At 42.4% G+C, this 15,788-nt stretch overlaps 2 protein-coding genes and 1 long non-coding RNA gene across 4 annotated transcripts in view; 2 read left to right on the forward strand and 1 right to left on the reverse strand.

The window, feature by feature from the left end:
• LOC146676629 (uncharacterized) overlaps positions 1-15,788 on the reverse strand; it is a 456,001-nt gene that overhangs the window by 422,239 nt on the left and 17,974 nt on the right. The gene's annotated exons all lie outside the window — the stretch shown is intronic.
• LOC146676647 (protein NLRC3-like) overlaps positions 1-15,788 on the forward strand; it is a 145,970-nt gene that overhangs the window by 9,801 nt on the left and 120,381 nt on the right. The window contains exon 11 of the mRNA XM_085402106.1: positions 12,859-12,881. Within this exon, the coding sequence (XP_085258232.1) occupies positions 12,859-12,881 (23 nt within the window). The remainder of the gene's footprint in view (positions 1-12,858; positions 12,882-15,788) is intronic.
• LOC146676648 (uncharacterized) lies at positions 1,255-5,050 on the forward strand. 2 transcript variants are annotated; one of them, XR_014910549.1, is made up of 9 exons: positions 1,255-1,326; positions 1,697-1,779; positions 2,081-2,282; positions 2,394-2,543; positions 2,713-2,856; positions 2,954-3,101; positions 3,218-3,712; positions 3,810-3,920; positions 4,407-5,050. It is a non-coding gene; the product is annotated as an uncharacterized LOC146676648 (long non-coding RNA). The 2 variants fall into 2 exon arrangements; XR_014910550.1 differs by lacking the exon at positions 1,697-1,779.

Genomic DNA, 15,788 nt, shown 5'->3' on the forward strand with positions numbered 1-15,788 from the left:
GTGTGTCACGCGACTGCCAGTACACCTCTCCTCCGGCCATGCTGAAAGGAGCTGTGCCTGCAGCTTCATTAACACCACAATAATATAATAAATCTAATACAACAAATTGTTTTAAAACATTAACTTAAGCTCTCAAAAACAAAAAGCATAAAATAAATAACATGTCACTGAAAAATCATTAAAAACAACTTATAAGAACAATAAACAAAATAATTCAAAATCAAATAAACAGTCAGATAAATACAATTCAATAACCAGGACCCAATATTCTAGTGCTTATAGTTCAAACATTATACTTCAGTACAATTATATTAATAACCGCCATCCAACAGGCAATACAACACTGTACTTATAAAAACAATGAATGAAAGACTGCATCTCCAAAACATAAGAACATCTCCATACCTGCAACACAGAAATAAGTGTCTGTTCTGTGTGCGTCACGCGCCTGCCAGTACACCTCACCTGACGAAGGAAAAAAGAGTGCACGCTGCAGCGAACACGCTCACAAGCCTCTAGCGTTCAGGCTAACTTAGCATGCTAGCATTTCAGCTGCGTTCTCGGCTAAAACTCATTAAAAACGTATATTAGCAAACTCTGTCCTCCACAAAACTTATCCCGAACGAGTCTCTTAACGACAAACAAAAATGCGGCGGTTCGGCTGTATTCACATTGCAGCTTGGGGTCTGAACAAACTGAGCAACGTGGCAGTGACTTACCCCCCACCCACTTGAAACGTAAAGGCAAATAGGCGGAGCGGTTAGTGCTACGTTTGTGCAGATTTGTGCAGGTAAAATTAGCGTTTGTGCTGCTACAGTATCTGAGATATAATGATTTTAATTATTACGGCCTACGCTGTATAACACCAGTGTCTGTGGCAGTGAGTTTCAGCAGCTGTGGAGTTTTGCACTTTTTCTAGGCTTGCTGCATATTAACTTTTATTAGTTTACACTTTAGTAACACAATTTATTCAGCGGAAAGGTCGATATTTCTTTTGTTACTAGTGCAGAAACGTACACAAGGTAGGCTAAAGTTTTTATTTTTTCTGTGGCAAAACTGAGTTTCATGTGAAGTGATTCACGTATACCTAAATTATTATTATTTTTTACATACCTAGTTGGCCTCTATAATTTTGTTTTGAATTATATATGTTCATTATTATTAATGTAGCTGTCTCAGAAAAAATGAAGTGTTTGCTTTGATAGATTGTTACCTACGTGTAGAAAACTGAATATTCCACAGCACTTAGGCGAGGGATCTTCAACCTGCGGCTCTAAAGCAACATGTGGCTCTCCGGCCCCTCCACTGTGGCTCTTATAAGACCAAGTAAGTCATTTTTTTATTATAAAGACAACAAGAAAGGGTTCTGTTAACAGTTTTTTTTTTTTTTTTATGAAATATCTGCATTGACTATTCATTGAATGTACAAGGCTTTTAAAAGTGATTTAATGTTTCTTAGGTTCAAATCTGTTTACTGTAATTTTCAAGTTGGTTGCCCATCTTTCCTAATTTTCAATTATTATGGAAAGGACGCACGTAGCTGGCTTCATTTTAACAAATACTTTTTTCCGTTATAAAGCTTTGATGATTCATTGTCTTATCAAATCTAAAAATAAACATTTTTATTTACATTTCCATAGCTTACACGATATAACAACTCATTTTCTAGATATTTATAGGCTCTTTCTTTTTTTAGGCTCTAGACAGGTTTTGTAGCAGCAGGGGGGAAAGGGGCCCTTTGAAATGAAAAGGATGCTGACCCCTGACTTAAGCCACCAGGTAAACACAAAAGAAATACTGGAAAATTATTGACAGAAAAATGGAACGGTTACTTTCAAGGCTATGGGTGAAGGTGACTTGGTGTGTAAAAGCAAATATACATCAGACTGACAAAGAAAAGAGTGTTAAAAGATTTTTAATTTAGAACTTTAACTTTATGTGCAAAACTGAACTTACTGATAACACACACTAGCCATTTGAACACATGTAACTGTAATGAACCAAATAAAACAGAAAAATGCAGGCAGCACTCAATATACTGTGTATAACACAGCATGGGGTTGTATTTTTTTCTTTTCAGATGCTCCTGTCACTCCATTTCCCAGGTCATCATAGCACTCCCACACACATGGAGCTCTCCTGCAGTATGCAGTGTAATGCCCCAAACCATCAGTGGTCATCTTTCCATGGAAAGCAATTAATGCCCTCAAAGTGAACGACTTTCCTTGGAGAACCAGGTTGGAGGGAAATTCATTCAGTGGAAATTCTGTTTGATTTGCAAGGTCAGTATCAATCCACACGATATCTCCAATGTTGTAGCTGTGAGTAACTGTCCCTGCACAGAGCTCATTTCCTGTGGTGCTGTCTTCTGTTTTGAATTCTGATGGACACAGAGATGGATTGGAGAGTGGCCTGAGGCAGGTAGACTCAGGTAGGCCAAGTCCTGCTTCCACAGCCGTGCCAAGATGAGCCATACCAGACTCTTTGAGGACAGAGATGGCAGGAGAAACAAATGGCACTTCCCTTGTCATCCCTTTGCTGAGGTAGCAGTGCTGTGAAGAGCAGTGTTTGGTAAAATAAACACTTGAGATGTTCCTCATTGTCTTAGCAATTACAGCGGAGATATTGCACTGAGCATCGATTTGGATCGCAGCAGACCTCAACGAGACAGCTTCAAACATTACACTAAGCAGCTCTGCTCTCCTTCTGTAGGTTTGTTGGGTCACACCATCTGTGGCAATGGCTTTCACCAGCTGCAGGACTGGGTTTTCACTGTCTTTCAGAACAGCATTTTGAAATGTGGAGCTGTCACAGAAGGCACAACATAAGCACTGAAAAAATGCATCAAATGCACAGGTATTGAGCACAGAGATTGTCGATTCCCCTAATCTAATAGGCTGATGGAGGTTTCCATTTTTTAATAATCCCACTTTCACTCTTTTGGCCCCAAAAGTTTCATCTGCATGGAGCCATTCGGTACATGAAGAGAGGTAGGAAGTCCTCTTCCTTTTTTTGGGTGGAACAGCTAGGCCCCTCCAGTTCTCAACTGCATCCCCATCAGCCGGAAGAATGTTTGTGGTAGCATCAGATCCCACAAATGGGTGAGCATCCATTTTTATTTTGTCTTCTGCATTGTGAGTCGTCATGGATCCAGAATTGGCATCTGTGACTTTCAGTGATCCCACCGTTGCCTCATCTTTGACCTTTTCTTTTGCAGAACAAATCCGCATATTTCCCTCGATGAAGGAAAGATGACGAGCAATGAAGCGATCGACTCGAAGAGGCAAGTTGTCATGTTTGAAAAGGCCATGTTTTATGTTTTTGAAATCAGCTTCAACAGTGGCTGAACTTGCTGTGATGCTGGTGCTTTGGAAGAGAGGGACCATTATTCCTGTCCAGAGTGGCAAGTAACTTGCCAGTCTTATTATATGAGGAATAATCTCAGGGAGAAAGTGAATATTATCTCTATCCCCATTTGCTGCAGCAAGTGACCTGCTCTCCTCACATATTTCTGTTACCCACTGTCGTAGGTCAGTCTGGATCTCATCCACTGAATCCACTCTCTCACTTTCCTCCGTCTGTTCATCTGGAATGATGATGGAGTCTTGAGCAATTTGGGCTTTCAAGTATTTCTTGCACCGTTCTGAAGGAAGAGGTGCTCCAGAACTGTCATCACCTTCTGCCTCACTGAGGGCCACAACAGTGATAGCATGTAGGAGCTGTTTTGCATGGTCCAAACATTGAGACTGAAGAGGTTTTGCTAATGACCTGACAAAGAAATCTTTAACACGATGTGTTTTCTTCTTCAGGCAATCCCACTGGCATATCATCTTGATGCAGTGCGCAACATCAACCCTGATATAACAAGGGGGGAGTTTGGCAGACTGGGTTCCAAGAAGGACATGAAAGCATTCATTAAGGTAGGACTTCAGATCAGGATGAGGAGTGAAAGCCTTGACCAGAGCTCCCAGAATTGCCAGAGAAAAGTCACTCACAGCATACTTTGGCACAGGTGCACCTGCACGAATCCATTCTGTCAACCAGTTTGCGATGGCATTAACATCATGTTTCTCTGACAGCATTTGCACCACTGGGACACTGGGGCAATTGTTTTCTTTCAGAATACCTTGATAAAGGAAGATATGGCCAGATTTGCCATTTGGTCTCAGCAGTTTTTTCACAACTGAACCGGTTGCATCAAAACACACAGTTGGGGGAGATTTTTTTGACAATGTCTTATAAACATGCATCTGTGTTTGACTCCAGTAGTGACAGAAAAACTTGTCCAGTCCAATATCTCGGATGCTACCACTGTGAGGAACACTATATTTTAACAATTGCAGAGATGCAATGGGGTCCTTATCTCCTAATTCCAAGTCTTTTCTCTCTTGTTTGGCTTTTCGCAGAGTGGCCAAATTTGGAAGGTGGCTTGGCTCAGGATCTCCAACATCCATCAGATCTGCTGCCCTCGCTGACCTCCATACAGCCGGTTCCATTCTGCCCTCACACAGCTCTTTAGCGATCTGTTCACGCAGGTTTCCAGACATGAACCGCTTGGAGTGGCCAGTGTGCAGGGAGAAATCTGTATTTCTCATGAAACACTGGAGCACCATTGGACTATTAATTGCTGGCTGTCTGTCACATGACATTTCTAACTGGCCATGACACTCCTTACAGTCGCCTCTGATGTCCAGATAATTATTGTTGACAGTTGGATGGACCTTTGCTCTACGGAACACAAGTGTACATGTATTTTTGATCTTCTTCCATATAAGATCGTTGATGATATGAGTCCAAGTGCCAGGTTTCAAAATTGTGTATTCCCTTTTTAGGGTAGGAGAAAACTTGTCATTGTATTCAACCTTTTCAGGAATAAATTTAACCCAGTCCTCAAAAGGGACTTCTAGTTCAAAAGCTTGACAGTTTTCTTGTCCAGGAGAAATGCAATGTGAATCTAACTCTCCTTCACTATTACTTTCCTGATCACTGATTTCCAAAGCTGACCAGATGTTGTGTCTATTTAGCTTCACAAAAGTGTACAGGGCCTTTGCTGACATCTTGTTTTCTAGCTGCTGACTCAGCTCTTTCCAGACTGATGCAGCTGGAGTGGCTATTTTGCCATTTTGGACTATGGCCTCTTTTGAATTGCAAAGAACTGCAAAAATGGAAACCTTGTCTACAGATGGCTTTCGAGGCATCTAAAAAAAAACACACTATGATTATGATGGAGCAAAATGTGATTTCTGAACTATATACACAGCCAGGAGCAACCCCTCCCCCAAGTTCTCCACCAATCTACACTTTCATATTTTGTGGAATTATTGTTTTTAAGATGGAGCTATTGAATTTGTGAGTTTATTAAATTGAGTCTGAGTATTTAACCCATGTACTGTACAGCACTTTAGTCCAGTGTGCTACATGTTTTAAAGTGCTTTAGAAACTTTTTTCTTGGACATTTTTGAAAATGTTTAACATTGAAAAAAAATCCTTTTGATCCAGATAGTTAGCTATATCATGTATTAACTCAGTAACTAAAACCTCAGTATTTTAAATGTAAGCTTACCTTGTTCAGAAATCAGATGAACGCTGTTCTAAGAATCCTTCAGACACAGTAATGCCAAATAATAGTTTTTTCTGCCAGAAAATGTGTATTTGATGCAAAAGACTGCTAGCTTGTTCGTTTCTCAAAAAGTGTTCATGGGAGTGTAAAATGTTCAAATGTAGTTTTCAATAAAGTTTTTTTAATCCACTCTAAAAAAAATAAATACTCAAGCATTTGCATCGTGGTTTTATGAACAAAAAGTGATTGAAGTAAAGAAATTGAAGTAAAAAAAAAATACACTCATTACAAATTTAGCTGATTAAATACAACAAGAGGGTTTTTTTTAACAGAACTTTATTGAACAAGTGAACACACAAAGTGAAAGGTCATTTGAAAAAGACATTTTTCAGCAGTAAACACATAACAGGATATCTCAAATCATAGCAGCACAAACGCTAATTTTACCTGCACAAATCAGCACAAACGTAGCACTAAAAAAGTAGACCATTTTGGCCCGTTTTGGAGCAGTCTGGGGGGATGGTGACCTTTGAATGACCTATAAAATAAAGTTTAATATCTCGGAAACCGTAGCAGCACAAACACTAATTTTACCTGCACAAATCTGCACAAACGTAGCACTTAAAAAGTAGACCATTTTGGCCCGTTTTGGAGCAGTCTGGGGGGATGGTGACCTTTGAATGACCTATAAAATAATGTTTAATATCTCAAACACCGTAGCAGCACAAACACTAATTTTACCTGCACAAATCTGCACAAACGTAGCACTAACCGCTCCGCCTATTTGCCTTTATGTTTCAAGTGGGTGGGGGGTCAGCTTCACTCTGCTGCTGAAGCGAGCTGTGACCGGGGCACACATGCACGCGCGTACGTCACCACGCAGCGCGCACACACACGAATGCACACAGACTCAGATCACACAGGTAGGAGAGTGAGATGCAAAATGACATATTTAATTTTAAAAAAGGGTGTTTTGGGTGAAATTCAAAAGTATTTAACACAAATGTTACATTCGTCTGATTGACTTGATTTGCGTCTTATATCTGAATCATGTCGTCACGAGACTGTCAATGTATCTTAAACATACTGCTTCACAAACACTGTTGTGACAGTGATGTACACTGTCTCGTTTGTATATATGTATGATTTCTATACAGTTTACACCAGATGACCACTTAAGGACATCTCCTGGTTTCATCTTCATGTTTCCCTCTCACCACATATCCAACCCGATATCATGACCAGCAGCTTTTACAGCTGTGGCTCCAACAAACATCAGCTGATACTAGAAATTAATATTAAATAAATTCTAACAACAGCTGATCAAGCTTAAACGCTGCTGTTGTTCATCGTGACATCTGCTTGTTTCCTCTTTTTGGCGCAAAGTGGGTGATAAACAAGACCGACAGGACTTGCGAAAGAAAAGCCGATCAGCTGATCATTGATCAGTTTCATGATTGAAGTGGCAACAGGAGAGGGAGGGGGAGAGGAGGAGAGAAGAGGCAGCTGTGCAGCAAAGACAGAATAACTCCAGCTTTGTGTCAAATGCCCAGTATGCCCGATGGCCAGTCCAGCTGTGAGGTCAGCTGGTGGGTAACAGGCATCTTTGAAAATGTTAGAGCACTTTTGCAAATATGTGATGTCCTGACAGCAACAATCTATCCTGAAAATATCTTTTATTTTGTGACCCAGAAAGAAATATGTATATTTCAAATTCTGCGTTCCTCCACCACTGCCTCAATTTGAGTTGTGGATGAAATGCATTCTGGGATATTTGCCTGGGCTTAGCTACAGTAGCTAGCAAGCTGATTGGAGACCAAAACAGCCAATCAGAATTTTTGCATCCGAGTCTGTGATTGGTTGGTTTTGTGGCACGCTTATAACGGTGTACAGAAGCTGTCTCCGTTATCATGGCTACTCGGCAACGGAACTCAAAAGTCTGGGAGCATTTTGACAAAACAAAAGAAAAGAAGGTCCAATGCAAAATCTGCAAAATGGAACTTGCCTTGCATGACAGTATGACGGCAATGCATGAGCATCTGAAAAGGAAGCACGTCGTGTAGAACAAGCACTTTGCAATAATTTAGAGATCTCAGACCTACCATTTATCAGCTCAAACATCCAACAACATGAATGCTTTAAAAGCATCGACATCAGCTCTTCTCTGACAGCATGGTGGGAGTTTCTAAAATTGACGGCATCTTCATTAATCCCATGAAACGTACACCTATCTGGAACAACCCTGACATATTACAAAACAATAATATGATAAACTTTTCAGATTGGAGTGGTAAAGGAATCAAATATTTAGAACATATACTAGAAGGAACAGAATTTATTTCATTTGACGGACTAGTTACACAATATGGGATCAACAAGAAAAGATTTTTAGAATATCAACAAATTAAATCCATAGTAAAACAGAAATTTAAACCGGGTCAAGTTGAACTACAAACACCACCAAGTGTGGTTCAATTTCTTACTCTTAAACCCCCCAAATTACTATCCAAAATATACAGAATGCTTTCTAAAACAGATGAATCAATATCACTTCCTATTGCAAAATGGGAAGCGGATTTATCAGTTAACTTAGACCTAAACTTCTGGTCTCAGACTTGCTTAAAAACCTTTCATCTAATCAGAAATCCCAGTCTTCAATTAATTCAATACAAAATATTACATAGAGTGCACTATACAGGTCATCGGATGTTCAAGATGGGCTTTACGTCTACCAACAACTGCTCACACTGCCAAACCAATTCACCGGACAATTATATCCACGCTCTTTGGTTCTGTCCACCAGTTCAGAAGTTTTGGCGTGAGATATGTGAAGACTTATCAAAGTGTCTGAAATGTAACATTCCAACTTCTCCCTTAGTGTGTTTGTTGGGCAGCTTAGATAATGTCACTTCAGAAAAGAATATCGCCCATATGGTTTTCACTGCCCTATGCATAGCCAAGAAAACAGTCCTCATGAACCGGAAAAATAAAAATAATCTTAATTCTAACCAATATAGAAATTATCTATTAGATTACATTAGTCTTGATACAGCCTCTGCCACCACATTAGATCAATTGCTCTGGGCTCCTTTGATCAGCTCCATCACCTAGTGGGGGTGGGGGGTCATAGTTTGGTCCCGCCTTCACTGTTGTGATTGGTGTGGGGGTAAGGACAGGCCTAGGGCGTCGGGGGGTTCCCCAGGGGCATCTTCCTTGGGGGGCTCAATCCGGGGTAGCGGTCATGTCCGGTTAGGGGCTCTGTTGGCTCTCGGGTGACTGTTTCCTCGTGGCTGCGTGCAGCGGGGCTAGGGGAGGGTCTGTGCTGACGGACGTGGGTTACTGACCTGGTAGCCTGGCTGCCCCTGGGTGGGTCCGGGATGGGCGTGAGGTTCTGGGGGCGCTCCGTCTCTGGGCTGGGGCCCTGGCCGGGCCTCGGGAGCTTGGGTCCTGGTTGGTGTGTTGCCGGGGTTGTGGGCGGGTGGGTGCATGGGGGCCCAGCCCTGGTGCAGGGTGCCGCCGGTGCGTCGAGCCACCTGGGGGGCTCTTCAACTGGTGGGGGAGATTGTCACATCTCGCAGGAGCTTTCCGCTCTTCAGGAACTCTCTCTGCAGGAGGGGGAGATACAGGAGAGGTGGAGGAAGATCTCAGCCTGGGCGTCTATTGTCTTATGTAGTCTGGAAGATGAGTGGATGGTGGGGTGGGTGCAGTTTTCTCTGTGGTGGGGTTGGGTGGACTGTCCCGGGCTCTGTGGGGCCGGGGGGCGCTGCTGCGCTGGGCCCCGGTCTGGATGGGCCTGGGCCCCCTTTCCCTGGCGGGTCGCGGAGTATGGGGGTGCCTACTGGGGTCAGCGGGGGAGCTGGCCCCAGGGAGGGTCACTTGCCCCTCCCTTCCTTCCCTCCCCATCTCCAGCTGCCTCCCTCTTCCCGCTCCACCACAACCACCCACACATGCAGGGCCTTGGAGTAGGGGTATGTCACCAGGGTGCAGAGGAGGCTACCCCCCCCCCCCGCTCTCTGTCCCCTTCTGGCTGCCTCTGCCTCAATTTTATCCCACAACTTAGACATTCACATTACTCACACTCTCATTACACATACATATGGGATCTTGGGGGTGGGCACGACACACGGAGTCCAAATTACCATCAGGGTGTACACCTCACCCCTGGCGTCGTTGCCCACCTCTCAATTTTAAATACATGTAGACATTGAGGGCTAGCAGGAGGGACTATGCGCTTACCTGCTGCTCTCTGGCAGGTAGCTCCATGCCCTCCTGGGTTTTAAATGCACCTTAGAACACACATGCATGAACACTACAATGAGTGGGTGGAGGGAGGTTTGGAGTCTTCTCTCACCCCCGTTCTCTGCGGCCTGCTGGAGCGGGGGGGCTAGGAGGAGTTGGCCGTCCGGCTGCGGTCTGGGGTGTGGGGCCTCCCTGCTGCTGCGGAGTCGGGGCGGTCTGCCTCTCCCCACCGCAGGGAAAAGGGTAACACCACCTGGGTCTGGGTGCAGTTCCCCCCTCCAGGGGCAAGGGTACCTAGACCCGGTTTGTAGAGTACGCTTGGGGAGTGTGATCGTGTGTACAGCGTCTCTTTATGTCTGTCTCCATGTCGGTTGAGTGTGGAGTAAGCGCATATGAGAGCATGAGGGGGGGGAATGGATGTTTGTGTCTGTGTGTGCCTGTATGTCTGTGTCTATATGTCAGGTTGGGTATCAGACGCCACCTCTCTGGGGACATCTCAGGCCCTCCAAGGTTTGGAGGCCTATCTCCCACCACCACCACTTCCCCTGCCAGTGGCGGACTCCCTCAGACATCGGTGCGTTGGTGATTCTTTGTGTCTGGGGATGGGCGTCCGGGTACACACCGGCTCACTCCTTGGCGGCCGCTTGTCGGGAACTGGGGCTCGCTCGGGCCACTTCGGAGGTGGGGTGCCCCCGGCCTCTCGGCCTGGGGCTCGGTCACTCAGGCACAGCTGGCTGCCAGCGGAGCTCACGGGCACGTCACTGCAACTCCCCCTGGCTTCTGCTCCGCGGCTGCTGAGTGAACCCTCATCTGGGACTCTCCTCAGCTCTTACTGGGACAGTGGCGCGGCTGCCCCTCTGTGGGTCTTCCTTGGTCTCTTGTGTTCTGAGGGCCTCTGGATGTCTGGAGTTTTGATCTCCTCCATACCTGCTTCATGCCCTGGAGGACGGGGCTGTGGCCCCCCCACACCCTCTAGCAGATCATTACATGAAGGAACCTTTTAAAAACAAGCGCGTCCATGCTCACAGGTGTACACACGGGTGATCACACCCACAAACTACACCCTTTTTGGCTCCTACCTCAAAGCACACTGTGTTCTGTTGATCTTATGTGCTGCACAATAATGTTTAATATTTAGTATTTACTGTCATATTCCCATATATCATTGTGATGTTGTTTATTCTATTACTCTTGTTCTCTTCTGCTTGTTTTCTTTTTTCTTTCTCAACAGGTGATCCAGGTGATCGATATATGCATTTTCTTTTTCTTTTTTCTTTTTTTTTCTGCCCATTCTGTTGGTTTTTGTTTTTTGCCCTTCTCCCCCCTCCCTCTTCTCAGCTGTTTCTCTTTCCCTCTTTCTTTCTCCCCTTCTTTCCCCCAGTCAAGTCTGTCCCGTATTCAGCAAGTGAAAATAAAATACATAATAAAAGGTGAATCAAATAGACCATTATGGCAAGGCTGTATGGAGTGCCAGGACTGCCATAATGAATTAATTAAATACACCATTAAATAATTAATTAAATGTGGCAATAATTAATTAAAATTGGAATTAATTAATTAAATAAATAGTTATGACACATGTAATTAATTAATTATTGACACATTTAATTAATTATTTATGTATTTCACATTTTAATTAATTATTGACACATTTAATAAATTAATTATTGACACATGTAATTAATTAATTATTGACACATTTAATTAATTATTTATGTATTTCACATTTTAATTAATTATTGACACATTTAATTAATTAATTATTGACACATTTAATTAATTAATTATTGACACATTTAATTAATTATTTATGTATTTCACATTTTAATTAATTATTGACACGTTTAAATAATTATTGACACATTTAATTAATTATTTAATGATATATTTATTTATTTCATTTTGGCAGTCCTGGCGCCTGGCTCTCATCTTGAAATAATTTCATCTGTCAGCCTGACCCATCAAACTCAGGGGGCGGGGTTAACGCTGATCGAGTCAAAACCATTGCTTTGGCCTGGTGGCCATTGTTTCTAGCACACAACAACCGGCATGTGGAAGCTAACAGAACTGAACTTTGAAAAACCCTGTTTGTGTGTCACTAAATACCGTTTTAATGTTTTTTTTAGCCGAGAATGTAGTGGTTTAATCTTCATGTGTCTGGTCGGTTTGTCAAGATACAGCCTCTTTGCAAAAGTGCTTCGATGATTTCGGAGATGTCTGCCCAGTCTCACGGCAAAGCGTGGGATAGACCCGCTCGCCTCGCAAGCAATCCCACCGACAAAGCGCAGGCCCCGGTACACAGCTGTAGTAACCCCCGCTGACTTCTTTTACTGAGGTTATATTTATCGGTGTTTCATTTCCTGATGTTCTTATGTGTCCTACGTGTTTCAGTCGCCGATTCTGAATTATAACTAACATTAAAAACATGTTTAAGGAGGAGAGAGAGCAAATAAATCTGTTTGACATCTGATCTTTGGGTTTTTGTTCAGTAATCAGCGTGACCTGTGTATAAACGCATAAAAGAGATAACGTTGGTGTTTCTGTCATGTAGTAACTGCTGGCTTTAACTGTACAAAGGTTGTTCGACACTATGAAACACATACAGACTTCATGATGTTCGGCTAATATTTTTATTGTGAATATTAATCATGCTGACCTCGCTCTGTACACCACGCAGCGAGGTCAGCATATCCACGATATCCTCAGCTCCATGAGTTAACACAAAGTTTCCCAGCTGACTATCTAACTTCCAACTATTCCAGAGACGTGAAAATATACAGCATAAAGAAAAGTGTAAGAGACTCAGCAGCAGATTAGAATAACAATTATACATTTAATAAATCACCAAATGAATCCAAGAAACGAGCAAACCTGTTCCGACAATTTGAGTTTGTATTCCCTCAGCTGCAGACTCGCTGCTGTTTAAATGTTTGAAAAGGAAGATTAGATATAAAAAACGTCAAACATAGACTCAGTCTGCCTTCACATTTGATATGAGGCCAGCACGTATAGTGGCTGTGTCCTGTTTTAAGATCATACATGTAAAATTGTTGTCTGACCTCCGTCGATCCAGCCGCTCAGAGTCCGTGGTTACCATGGTTACTGCATAAGCAGCTATAATGCTAACAGCTGGCACTGAGGAAACCTACCGGCAGCATGGGTGTTTATGTTTTTCATTGCAAAAGAACCGTCTGAATGGTTAACTGAAGTTAACTTGGATAAATTATAGTTAAGGAGTATCACAGATAACGCCCACGTGAGCTGTGCGACTGTTCACCACTACACTGAAATCAGCAGGCTATTACTGAAATACACGTGCTATATCATAAACTATGATATAAATAGGGAGGTCCTATTAACATGTTTAGTTTTAAAGGACACCTTCCTGCCTTTAGTCTCCTTCATGAGCAGTATTAGTTTTCTTCTAACATCCAGAAGTCTGCACGATGTGTTTCATAGTTTGTAACAAGCCTTTGACAGGTAAACATAACATGACCGAAAAAGCAAAAAAAAAAAAAAAAAGAGAGAGAGAGAGAGAGAGTTTTTGACATAAGAAGAGAAAATGCTCTCAATTATGGAGACAGACAAATGGTTCATTTATGTTTGATGTGTGTTTATTCCTCCCTAAATATTGTCGGTGAAGTTTGCCATGCACGTCAGATTTTCCTGCGCATTTTTATACCTCTGCCAACAGAGAGAGAAAAAAAAATCACATTCTGACAGACAGCTGGTGCTTAGAATACAGTTGAATAACTATTAAAAAACAGATGATATAATATTTCTGTCCAGGTTGCAGACTTCATAATGAACATGCTGTTGCAAACCCTGCTCCTCTCGGTGGAAATGCGCCTTCTCTTTCCTCTTTGTATAAAAACATTTTAAAAGTCAGTTTAATCTCAAAATTCACTGTTAAATCCAAAACACACCAGATAAAGAAAAGCGAATAGTTAAGTCTAACACATGTGCCAGTGAACCATTAAACGTCTGTGAAACTATGCAGTTATGAAACGTAACTTTAACCTCAGCCAAACCGATTTGCTCAGTTGTAAATAAAACAGCGAAGTAAACGTGACCCGACAGACAGAACCTGAGTGAATGAAGTCCAGCGTTTAACCACTGAGAGCTAAAACTCAGCTGAGGTTCAAAGCTGTGTGCCAGTGATTGGACATCAGCCGCTGATAAAGCTGTTCGCCTATAAAGTGCTCTGTAAGGAAACAAGCTCCAGCAGCTCTGCGCTCGGGGAAAACATTATATTTACTTATCTTGTGCAGAAAAATGCGCTGACATTGCGTTATATCGAGCACCGGCTGCCCAGTTAAACTGTGACTATCACCAGGTAACGTAGGCGTGTTTCTTGAATTAGCAGCAGGTGTTAAACAGCTGACAGATGAGGAGGAGGATGCATGCAGGTAAACTGAGGGTCTGTTGAGCTGATCGCTGGTTTCGTGAGAAAAATGTCAGCTCGTTCTTTATGTTACAGAAGCACAGAGACACAAAACCAGGCGGAAAGAGACGATCGTTCGGTGAAAATGAGAATCTGCGAATGCAACATGTGGAACACGGAGAGTGGAATATGTAAACAAACCGGTTAACGTAACCCCCTGGGTGCACTCTGCATGCTAATTGTTAGCAGAGCTAGTGAAATCTCTGAAAACATCTGAGCACTTTTGCAAACATGTTCTATGTTGACAACCTGACCAGACATACGGCGCGACATTCGCGGCTAAAACACTGTTAAAAGTGTAGTTGGTGACAGAAAAACGGGGTATTTTAAAACTACACCACCACCATTGCTGCCTGTGATTTGATCTGCATTCTGGGATACCTGGCTGCCCCAAGTCTACACAAGCAATCGATTATCTAGGATCGACCTGTTTTGACTTACTTTGCACGGCAACCAATCAAATGTTAGAGAAGCTGCATGGGCAGCGTTAACCCCGCCCCCTGAGTTTGATGGGTGAGGCTGACAGATAAAATTATTTCAAGATGAGAGCCAGGCGCCAGGACTGCCAAAATGAAATAAATAAATATATCATTAAATAATTAATTAAATGTGTCAATAATTAATTAAATGTGTCAATAATTAATTAAAATGTGAAATACATAAATAATTAATTAAATGTGTCAATAATTAATTAATTAAACGTGTCAATAATTAATTAATTACATGTGTCAATAATTAATTAATTAAATGTGTCAATAATTAATTAATTACATGTGTCATAACTATTTATTTATTTATTTACACTTCAATGATCCTTGCCAACTTCCACTGGTTGCGTGGAGTTATCTCATCCTTCAGGAGAACAACATCATTGATCTTAGCATTTCTGTGCTCTTTGGTCCACTTCTGTCTGCCTTGAAGATTTAACAAATACTCCTTTTTCCACCTTGTCCAGAAAGTGTTGGCAAGTAGTTCAACACGACGCCACCTCTTACGGAGATAAAGATCTTCTTTCACAAACCTTCCTGGAGGTGGAGAGATGATTGTGGACTCCATGGTTAGTATGTGATTCGGTGTTAAAGGTTCTGGGTTTGATGGATCACATAGTTGGTCAGTAGTCAATGGTCTGCTATTAATCACTGCCATGACTTCATACAGGAATGTCCTCAGAGAGGAGCTGTCGAGTTGTTTGGCTGATTGTTCCAGAATGGACATGAGAACACTTCTTATGGTGTGAATTTGTCTTTCCCAGACACCACCCATATAACTAGATGCTGGGGTGTTCATGAGAAACTCACAGTCCAGTTTCCCTAGCTTGGCTTGATCCATTTCCTTAAATGCTCCAATAAACTCATTTCTAGTGCCGACAAAATTCGTGCCTTGATCGCATCTTATCTGACGAACTGTACCTCTGATGGCCATGAATGCACGTAATGAGTTGATGAGGGAATCTGTAGAGAGATCGTCAAGCATTTCAAGATGCACTGCTCTGGAGCACATGCAAGTGATTAGCAAGCCATAACGCTTTAGCTCCTTGCGGCCTTC

The sequence above is a fragment of the Rhamphochromis longiceps genome, linkage group LG3 (genome assembly GCF_057381845.1).
Source record: "Rhamphochromis longiceps isolate RC_006_pf linkage group LG3, R_longiceps_female_GT1.1, whole genome shotgun sequence".
In the NCBI taxonomy this organism is placed as follows: Eukaryota; Metazoa; Chordata; class Actinopteri; order Cichliformes; family Cichlidae; genus Rhamphochromis; species Rhamphochromis longiceps.